Genomic DNA, 10,537 nt, shown 5'->3' on the forward strand with positions numbered 1-10,537 from the left:
TCAACAACCACAAAATATTTACATCATACAACAATAAGTAATCATTTAGGTCATGCGTTGTGGTTTGGCTGGAGGTTCGCTGGTCTAGGCTGGGCTTGCTGGGGTTTTTGTTCTATGCTATGGATGGAGCTGGGCTTGGCCCCCATGAAGTTGGCGTTTCCCATGTGTTCATTCTGGAACTCCAACTGAGGGTGCAGCAGCTACCTGGGGAAGCTCTTCTCATGGCAATGGCAAGAGAGCTAGTGGGAAACACATAGTCCTCTTCGTGTGTAGTCTTAGAAGTGGCGTTACTCTTTTAGCTAGAGCAAGATGAGTAAGTGATGGGCGAGGAATCAGGAAAACAGACTCTGCTGCTTTTTTGAGATGGACTGAAACATCACACAGTGTGAAACAGGGAGGTGAAGGATTATAGCCAAGAGTGTACTCTACCACACTCAAAATGTCTTCCTTTCAATATTTCCTTTATCGTCAGGTAAAGAAATAATTCATTGAGGGCTACCTCAGGTGAGTAGGGAGGGTGTTCCTATACAGTTATTTGTTTACTGGCTAAAAACTCCCTCACAGACAGTGTTGTGGGAGCTGGTACATTGTCGTGATGCAAGAGCTATGAATTGTGGCGAAAAGTTCAGGTCATTTTCATCTAACTTTTTCACGCAGTCTTTTCAGTACTTCCAAATAGTAAACTTGGTAAATTGTTTGTCCAGTTGGTACAAATTCATAATGAATAACCCCTCTGATATCAACAAAGGTCATAATTTTGACTCTTGATTTGGACAGAACTTTTTTGGTCATGGAGAACTGGATGACTTCCATTGTACACTTTGACACTTTGTTTCAGGGTCATATTGGTACACCCATGTTTCATCACCAGTGATAACATGGCCCAAAACATTGTCTTGCTTCTCCAAAAAGTTTTGGCAAACTTTGACTCTCCTTTGCTTTTGTTCATTGGTGAGCTCCTTTGGGACCATTTTTGCACACACCATTCTCATGCCAAGATTTTCAGTTAAGATTTTCCTGTTTCTCTATTGATTTTACTTGGTCTGCTGTGTGTGAGGGTCTGTTTCTCCCCTCAGAAAAACATTTAATCCGTTTGTACACTGCCGTTTTCTGCATGGTATTATCCCCATAAACTTGGACTAAAATGTCCCTGATTTCACTTCAACTCTTGCCAAGTTTAACAAGAAATTTAATGTTTGTTCATTGCTCTAATTCAAACTCAGACATTCTCCCAACAGCACACAAAAACACACAATAATAAATATCACTCAGCAAGACACCACCACACATCGAGAACACAGCTGTGAGACACTGATATACCAAGGTTATGAAAACTTATCAAGCTGTTTGTACAGTGCTGACAACGTAAGTGCATGGTGGCAAGTTTGAAAACTTGTCAGACTTCATATCTTGGTGATGAGATCTGTACTCTAGCATTTTGTCACCTAGTGTTAAATTATTCTCTAGTTGTTTCACATACATCTGTCATATTTCTCCAACATTTAGAGGGTATAAACTTCTGTAGTCTTTTAAAATATCTCTTATAACCTCCGTCTCATCTTACACAGGACTGGGAACACAGCAGACATTAGTATAACTATTTGGTTCCTGACTCAACCATCTGCTAATACATTTATTTCAAAATCAGAGTATCAGTGTGAGTGTCCTATAAATAGCACAGAAGATAAAATATATGAGGGGATATCTAGTATAAAAAACAGCTCCTCTTTTTGAAAGCAAAAAGCATGAACCCATAGAGATTAAGTCAGTCAACCTACCTGGTTGCCTCAATTCTTGATGGCATTTTCTGAATATTTTCCAGTCAGAAAACTGATTCATTGGCACAAGTTACCACAGGCTAATGGAGCTTTGATTCACTAACAAAGTCTAAAGGTAAAGTTATCAAGGAAATATAAAGAATATGTTTACCGATCTAAAATGTGGAAATCTTGGTCTGAATTGAGGTTGCTTTGTAGGCTATCTCACTCAGGCTGAAATGGAGCTGTTGCCTTCATTTCTCCCAGAGAAGCCAGATACCAATTAAGTAGACAAGCCTTCCTGGGACTCCCACAAGATCACATAGATGGGGAGGAAAAAAGCAAAACATCAACTTTTGTCTCCAAGAGCCACCATCTTTCCACATACCACAGCAAGCTGACACTGAGAGAAAGTAAGTGAACCCAAGACTGCACAGGTAGGAGATGAGAGGGTGAGTTTCCAGTCCAGGCGATCCGTACCTGAAGTCTATGCACTTGACACTATGGACCACTGAAGAAAAGGAGAAAAGTGGCTCAATTTTCAACATTCTTCAAAACACAGATAGATATGAAAAGGCCATGATACCATAGAGGATAAGGGGCTCATCCAAAACTCAACAACAACAAAAAACTTAATAGTTTAACTTTTGTACTATTCCCTATACTCGTAGTTAACCAAAATTAGAATGCACACTTGGTCAACTTGTTCTCATGAGTGTTTTTTCATGTTTTCTCTTTAGGTCCACCCTGAGTTCACTTCCTTCCTCCACAACTTCCCTGTAGCATTTTTCACCCCTGCATTTCTGAGGGTGTAGATGATGGGGGTCAGCATGGGGGTGACATCCGTGTAGAACACAGCCACTGGTTTGTTCTCAGTGAACGGGGAAGAGGGCTGTGCATAGAGGAAGACAGCGGGTCCAAAGCACAAGATGACCACTGTGACGTGAGAGGCACAGGTAGAGAGGGCTTTGCGCCTCCCCTCTGCAAAGTGGTTCCTCAAGTGGACCAGGATGATGATATAGGAGGACACCAAGAGGAAGAAGGAGAAGACAGAGATTAATCCACCATCAGCCAACACATAACCCCCTCCACAGAAGTGTCAGCAGGGAAGCTTGAATAAGGGATGCAAGCACAGAGGTCGTGGTCAATCACATTGGGAACACAGGAGGGCAACTGAACAGTGACGATCTGGACCATGGAGTACATATGCTCCCCAGCCAGGCACCAGCAGCAGAAGATGACACACAGGCCGACTCGTGATGGTTGTATAGTGAAGGGGTTTGCAGATGGCCACGTAGTGGTCATAGCCCATTACCATGAACAGGAATTGCTCAGTAACTCCAAAGAAGTGGAAGAAGATCTGAGCCACACAGCCCTCCAGTGAGATAGTTTTAATTTTGGCAAATACTAAGCCTGTGATGAATTTAGGGACAACAGTAGAGGAGTAACTGATCTCCACCAGCTGAGGAAGAAGCACATGGGGGACGCCAACTCTTACTAATGTTGACCATCAGAACAAGGAGGCCATTGCCCACAACTATGCCCAGGTACATGGGAAGAGACACTGCAAAGCACACTCTCTGCCCCTCTGGATCCTGAAAAAGACTGGTGATAATTAACTCAGTCATGTTATTTATACTTGCTATAGAATCCAGTCAGGTGTGCTGGACATTAGCAGCTGAAAGACTGAAATAAACAAACACTGATGTAACACTAATTCAACTGATTTATAGCACGTAGGGCAGTGTAAACCACTATACAATACTACATTTATCACAATACCATTCATTTAACCAACATGTACTCATTCAGCAACACAAATTAAGAATATAACGAGAGTTTATATATTAAACAATCAAGGGTCTAAGAAATGGTTATTTCCCCAGAATCACACACAAAGTAGTGAATTCTGGGACTCAGAACCAAGCTTTCTGACTTCAGCCAGGATTCTTTCTAAATCACCACAACATTTTCTAAATTTGGGGAGTTATTAAGGTCTATATTTTTATTGTCTTCATTGCATTTTGATAGTTCTTTCTTACTGGGGAATCCTCATGAGATGCTTTAGCCCCTAAATTCCTTGTATCTTTCATCTCTGCCTTGGGGAAACATCTTCCCACTAATGATTCCCTTTCAAACTGTCTCTGTACAGCTTTTTTTCACTGAGTAATACCAGTCTTCAATTTATTCAGGCCAGATTCTTTTGCCAGTATTGCAGTTTCAATAACTATATTTATATGACAAATGCTCAAATACTGTGGAGAGAATTCAATTTACTAGCTTGTCTCCATTACTTCACTATGACTTTCACACCTCTTGCCTTACTGTTCCAACTTCTGAGAGCTCTTGAACTCAAAGTGACTATTCTCCGAGAGCACTATTAGGGCTGGCTAGTCAACCAGCTCGTTCTAATTCCAGCTGGTAGTCAGCAGGAGAAGTACACGGTAACAACAGTGAAAATTTCTTTGAGTTACACCCCTAGAACAGATAATTACTGAGCACCTCTAATATATGTATAAACCCCTAGACTATACAGAAGAAACACAGATCATGATACACACCTCAAGCTAACAATATCATGTGATTCAAAACAATATTCTCTAGCTTAAGGTGCTATAGTAGAGATTTTTTTTCACTACTTCTGACACACCAGAATAGGGATGAAAAAGTATGAACACCTCAAGTCTCAACTCTAAATTTTATCCCTATTGTTTTTCCCCTTATCTCTGATTTCATAATGAAATTTTCAAGAAACACCAAACAGGTGGTGTTTTCACAACCCAAAGTCAAATCTCTTACCATCACCACATATTTGACCTCCTTTACCCTCTTCTCCCACCCTCCTTTCCCTCTTACTCTCTGATAAGCACTAAACTGTTGTCTGTATCTGTGAGTTTTTGCTTGTTTGTCTTGTTCATTTGTTGCATTCAGTTTTATATCCCACATATGAATGAAGTCATATGATTCTCAACTTTTATCTCAAGATCCATCCATTTTGTTACAAATGGCAGTGTGTAGATATTTATGACTATCGACTTAACTCTTAGAATTGTTTATTATCCGTCCCATAAATTTTTGATGTTGTATTTCCATTTTCATTAGTCTTCAGATATTTTTTTCTCTTTTCTTTGTCCCATTGGTTATTCAGTAGCATGTTATTTAATCATACATGCATTTCTGTATGTAAATCCTCCAGTGGACTTAATATGGTTTTCCTTGTATAATATTTTCACATTTTTATGTGCTCTTTATTTTCAAAAATCCTTGTCTAGTATAAATGTTTTTCAGTTGTGTTTTCTAGCTAGTAATTACACTTTACTACACATGGTCAACAGATACATGAAAAGGTGCTAGATATCACTAATCATCAGGGAATTCAAATCAAAACCACAATAAAATATCACTTCACACCTGTTAGAATGTGAAAAAAACAAGAGATTTGGGTGTTTTAGAGGATGAAGAGAAAAGGGAACCCTCGTGGACTGTTGGTAAAATGTATTCGTTCAACCAATGTGGAAAACAGTGTGAAATGTTCCTCAAAAAATTAAAAATAGAACTATCATATGATCCATCAATTCCACTATTTATCCAAAGCAAATTAAATTACTATCTCAAAGAGATAGCTGCAGCCCCATGTTCATTGAAACATTATTTGCAATAGCCAGATCATGGAAACAATCTAAGTGTCCACTGACACATGATTGGATAAAGAAATATATATTAAAAAAATATATCTATCTATATATATATCTATATCCATTTGAGACAACATAGATGGATCATGAGGGCATTATGTTAATTAAAACAATTTGATACAACTTCATGAATTATTACATAAGTCTCAGAAACTGACATACATAGAAATTTATCATATAAAAGTAGAACTAAGGTAAATTATTCAAAAGAAGATGTTAGGATAATTGGTTTGCCATTTGAAAAAAATTAAACATGATGCTCAACTTGATACATCAAAATTAATTCTGAATTAAAGATTACTGCAAGTTTCTCTGAGCCCAGCTGAAGCCCTCTTCCACAAGCCACACATGTATTCTTAGATGCCAGATTGCCTCGATTTTCAGAGAAATGTGGTCAATGATTGTCAGCGTCAAATATATACATGTATGTGTGTATATATATATATATATATATATATATATATATATATATATATACTTCAACTATATATACCAACACAACCAGTTGATAAGACAAAGCTGAGTTTGTTACTTACCTTAGTAAGGGAGAACACCACTTCACAGAGTATTGGCTGTTTCTAGGGAGAAGGGCAGGAGGCAAGGAAAGAATTTAAGAATTGAAAGTTTGGTTTAAGGTGGATCTTTCAAAGCAAGGGTTTGATTAAGATTAGCTAGAGATCAAGAGACAGCAGTCCTGGCTGGTGGAAACAAGAAGACAAGGATATTGTGGTGAGAGATTCAAAGAATTTAGTAAACTGTCTGTTGATGTTTTCTGTTGAAGAGTCCAGGGATTGTTCAGGAAATTTCTGTAATGAGCAATCAAAACATTTCCCAGGGGGAAAAAAAATATAAAACCTCCTGGTAAAAATTAAGTCATGCTAATGAAAACAGAATAATAGTGAAGTCATGTTAATGTAGACAGCAAGGTATGGTTTTAGTTCTTAGTTTCTTGCTTGAAAATGGAAGTTAACAGTTTCTATTCTATGTGGTAACTGCAATTTACATTTTGTTTCTCTTAGAAGTTCTCAGTGGGAGCAAAAAACTGCTAATAGTCATCACATTCTACCTTAAGTGGAAGGTTTTTGGACAGTTGATGTTTTCAAAGTAAGTAACAGAGGCTATTAAATTGTGTGTGTATGTATATATAATTTCTTTCATCTCTCAGCAGCATCCATACATGGGAGATGTCTAATCAGTTGTCTACAAAGTTTTGTAATTTTTCTGATATCAGATAATATAAAATCAGATGTAGAAAAGCAATTTCTTCTGCAGTGCAGTCTTTGTAAACTCAAATCTAGAACTGACAGCCAATATCACACTTGCCATATACCAGCTGATCTGGTGTTAAAAAGTTAAATTTCAACTGTATGTGTATGCCTCACAGCTGTGCTTTTCTAGAACACTTGAATAATGAGTACAGTTAGCTAATTCTGTTAAGAGAGGTCCCCTTCATCCTGTCTTGCCGTCTACCTCTCCTGGATACCAACAGGGATATTCTGAATCACAATAAAGAGTGGAGCGAAGTCCCAGGAAGTATGCAAAGATTGAAAGTGATCTTCCACAGATGCAATGGTACTGTAACTGGGGAGAATAGTCCCTTTTTACAACAGCCTTAGAGGTTTGAACCCCTCTGCCCATAGGTTCTGAGATCATTCAATTAGTGGTAGGTTATTACTTGCCTCTCTGAAGACTAGGAGTAGGGGAAGAGAATGGGTATTTTTAATACTTACTGGGAGAAATTCTAAATAAATGTATTTTTAAATGTAAATTGTAAAGGAAACATATTCAGAAAATTATTTTATGTAGTAAAGTTTTCAAACATTTCTCAAATTATTTCATTACCATCATTAACATAGTAAGTAAAAAATTTGTTAAATTCTCAGTATGACCATATTATGCTAAAATGACTCATTTTTGCTAAAAGAGTTAACTTGCATTTCACCAACTCTGTCCTTAAACTGTCCCAAATGACAAAATAAGTTCACTCTTGTGTGCACACAAGTAGAAGGTTCACACTGCAAATAAAGGGGAAAAAGAAATTGAGATCTGAGCTCATTGTAATGGAGAGTTCCTGAATAGTTAGAATTTCCACAGTGGATTGAAGAGAAATTCTTGCCCTTAGAAATAAAACTGAAGTTATCTGACCATTTTTCAGTCTTGACTTAAGAGTGGATCTTTGCATTGGATATAATTTGTAACAAGATTCCCTCTAAGATTCTGCAAATATGGGAGTCATTAATTTTCTGCAGTGCAGAACAAAATGTAGAGTCTATAATTAGTGGAGTGCCACAAATTATAACTAACCCTTAAATGTCATTGTTTTAGTGAAACTGTCACACACAGTATATATAGGACTAATTAAGTTGATGATGAGAACTTATGTTTACTAACTGGGATGGCTCTGCCATTCCCTTGCTGCTCTCTGACATAAGATGCTCATCTGTAAGTCCTTCCATCTTCGCAGAGCACCTGCTAATACCAAGTCCTACAGAACCCTCCACAGGGCTCATCCTTCAATGCCATGAGAAAAAAAAAATTATCCATTTTCAGTACTGACAACCACAGGTAACATTTCTTGAGTTTCCATGTGGTTTTTGAAATAATTTAAAAGGCAACAGTTACATTTTTAAATATTTGAACTATTTGCAAGGAACCTCCACAATAAAGGAGGTCCTTTGCAGGATTTCAAGTGTCATTAAAAACAACCCCAACATTACTGAGAGTGAAAATTGCCTCTTCAAATTAACATTAACAGTACTTCTATTATAATTACCAATGTGATTTTAGAAAAAGAATTCACAATGGCAATAACCCTGCTAATTATTCCCCAGGTATCCCTTAGAAATGAGCACGTTTGGTGGGATTCTTCAAATGTTTGGTCCCCAACTGACATGAGAATGCATAAAAGTTGTTGGTTATATTGGTGAAATTCTTCATCTAGGTAAGTGGAAAACAGTTCCTTCTTTGGTAAATAGTTTCTGTGGTTACGAGACTGGCTTCAATGGTGCAAAAATAGGCTTTATTGATCTGAGTGCAAGGCCTATTGATTTGTGTCTAAGTAGCTGAGAAATAACATTCATCAGTTAGTATTATACCTGCAAAGCAATCTATGTCATGTCACCCTTTCTAATATACTTTCTACAGGGATCTAAAACACTTTTTGTTTAAATAAGCTTTTTTTGTTACAGGTAAAAGAACTGAAGCATAGCTGGCTACCTGATAGTTTGAATTCATTTATTTTCTATCCTAGGGTTGTTTTTTTGTTATATATTTGGGAAGAATTTAGTGAATCATAGTATTTTGATAGGATCTTTTTGTTCATTCTCTTTTAAAGCAAGAATCCAAAATTAGGGTGAAGGAGAATGTTACAAAATAAGAAGACACAAAAAGAATGAAGAAAGAAGTTGGGAGTAGTTGAGGAGAAGTCTATTTGAGTTTTGTTAGATTTTCTCTTGTACTAGGAGATATAGATTCAAGGTAACTGAGGTATACCTTAAAAGTAGTTTGCAGTTTTCTCTCTGCCATAGATCAATCTGGTAATAACAGTGAAGCATTAAGCTCTTCCTTTGCTAAAGTTGTTTCTGTATTCTTGGGGGAATGCACAGAACCAGAAATAGAATTAATGACATGTATGCGTAACACCAAAATGTAAAGGCAATACCTTCAGAGATTTAAGTCCCAAATGCTACCTGGTAAAATAAAATGCCATCCGCTCATTGTTCAGTTTCCGAAGACCTACTCACCTCAGGTAGGTTTCTAGAGCCAAATTTAAGATTTTAGGGAAAAAAAACTTACCTTTTGGGAAAAAAGAAAGATTTGTAAATGAATTATTTTACTCCTGCTTACTCAATTTAATGACCGTGACAATTTAATGGCTAAAAATATTTTCTTCTCATAACTGGAAAATCTGTCTGAATTTATTAGGATTCACAAAATAGCATTTTAATTATTTTATTTTGTTTCACAGGAAAGCGTTTACACCTTTTTATCATTGGGCAAGTATAGGAGAGTTTAAGGAGAGTTACATTTAAGGAGAGTTTTATTTTCCTTCTGATTTGTTTTATTTTAAAAATAACGTAGGTACCACATTACAAATAACAACATGTGCATATTCATATTCATATGAAACATATACCATATTTACTTAGGTTTAAAAAAAGCCATTACCTATATTATTTTCTCATAAATCAAGAGAAACAAACATACATGCAAACTCAAAACGTTCACATAAATACACACAAACACAGGGAGAGAAGCCTATACAGCTCAGAAGCATTCATTGCCCATCACCCCATTTACTTTTTTAAATATAGAAGTCCATTTAAAATCTAAAGAGACGCAAATTTATATGTTAAATTCTGTTGCTTTTACTTCTTCTTAGCTCTTTGACTGTTCAAGAGACTCCTCTTTTGGCACCAGATCATACCATGTATAGGTAACAAGTATTTTGGCAAAAGCATAATGAATTTTCAGAGAAAAGTTCAATAATACTGATTTCATGATTACTAAATACTGAAGAGAATGCAGACCAGGATCAGTAGCATAATTTTCATTATTATTAGTGCGTGATATGCTCATTGTTTCTAAAACTAATATAAAAATATTTTAAACCAATCACATTTTTGAGAACCATAAAAATAGTGATCATTTTTTGTGTTCACGTGAATACTTACAATAATAGAAAAGGCTTAGTCCTATACATAACAGCCTTGAGGCTCTAAGGCTGACATTGTTCATATTATTATGAAGACATAATGAGATATCATTTTATCCACATCTCTTCCTTGATACAAGGAAAGTAATGGTCAGAGAAACTAAAGAGCTCGCAGAAAGTGACAAAGCACCTGAGTGACATAGAAATTTAGATCCCCAGTTTATCAGATGCCTATACAAGATATCTTTTTCATTATTGCCATAGAGATCAATGCCTCTTTAAAGAGTGACACAGGACCACGTAGTTTTCTAAGTATAAAAAGATAATTGCAGAAATAAATTCTGTTCTTCTTTGCAGATATTTTGTGGCTGTCAGAAGAGTTACACATGCATCTATCATTTTCTCAGAAGTTTAGAAAATAAAGTAGAAAA

General features: G+C 36.5%; 1 protein-coding gene across 1 annotated transcript; it reads right to left on the reverse strand.

The window, feature by feature from the left end:
- Window positions 1–2,493: 2,493 nt before the first annotated feature.
- On the reverse strand, window positions 2,494–7,908 carry LOC117029631 (olfactory receptor 4B1-like). The gene is given in 5 exon segments (XM_033118859.1): window positions 2,494–2,837; window positions 2,840–2,965; window positions 2,968–2,988; window positions 2,991–3,219; window positions 7,840–7,908. Coding segments are annotated over 5 exon segments (789 nt in total).
- Between the last annotated feature and the right edge of the window lie 2,629 nt (window positions 7,909–10,537).

Source organism: Rhinolophus ferrumequinum, chromosome 11 (genome assembly GCF_004115265.2).
Source record: "Rhinolophus ferrumequinum isolate MPI-CBG mRhiFer1 chromosome 11, mRhiFer1_v1.p, whole genome shotgun sequence".
Lineage (NCBI taxonomy): Eukaryota > Metazoa > Chordata > Mammalia > Chiroptera > Rhinolophidae > Rhinolophus > Rhinolophus ferrumequinum.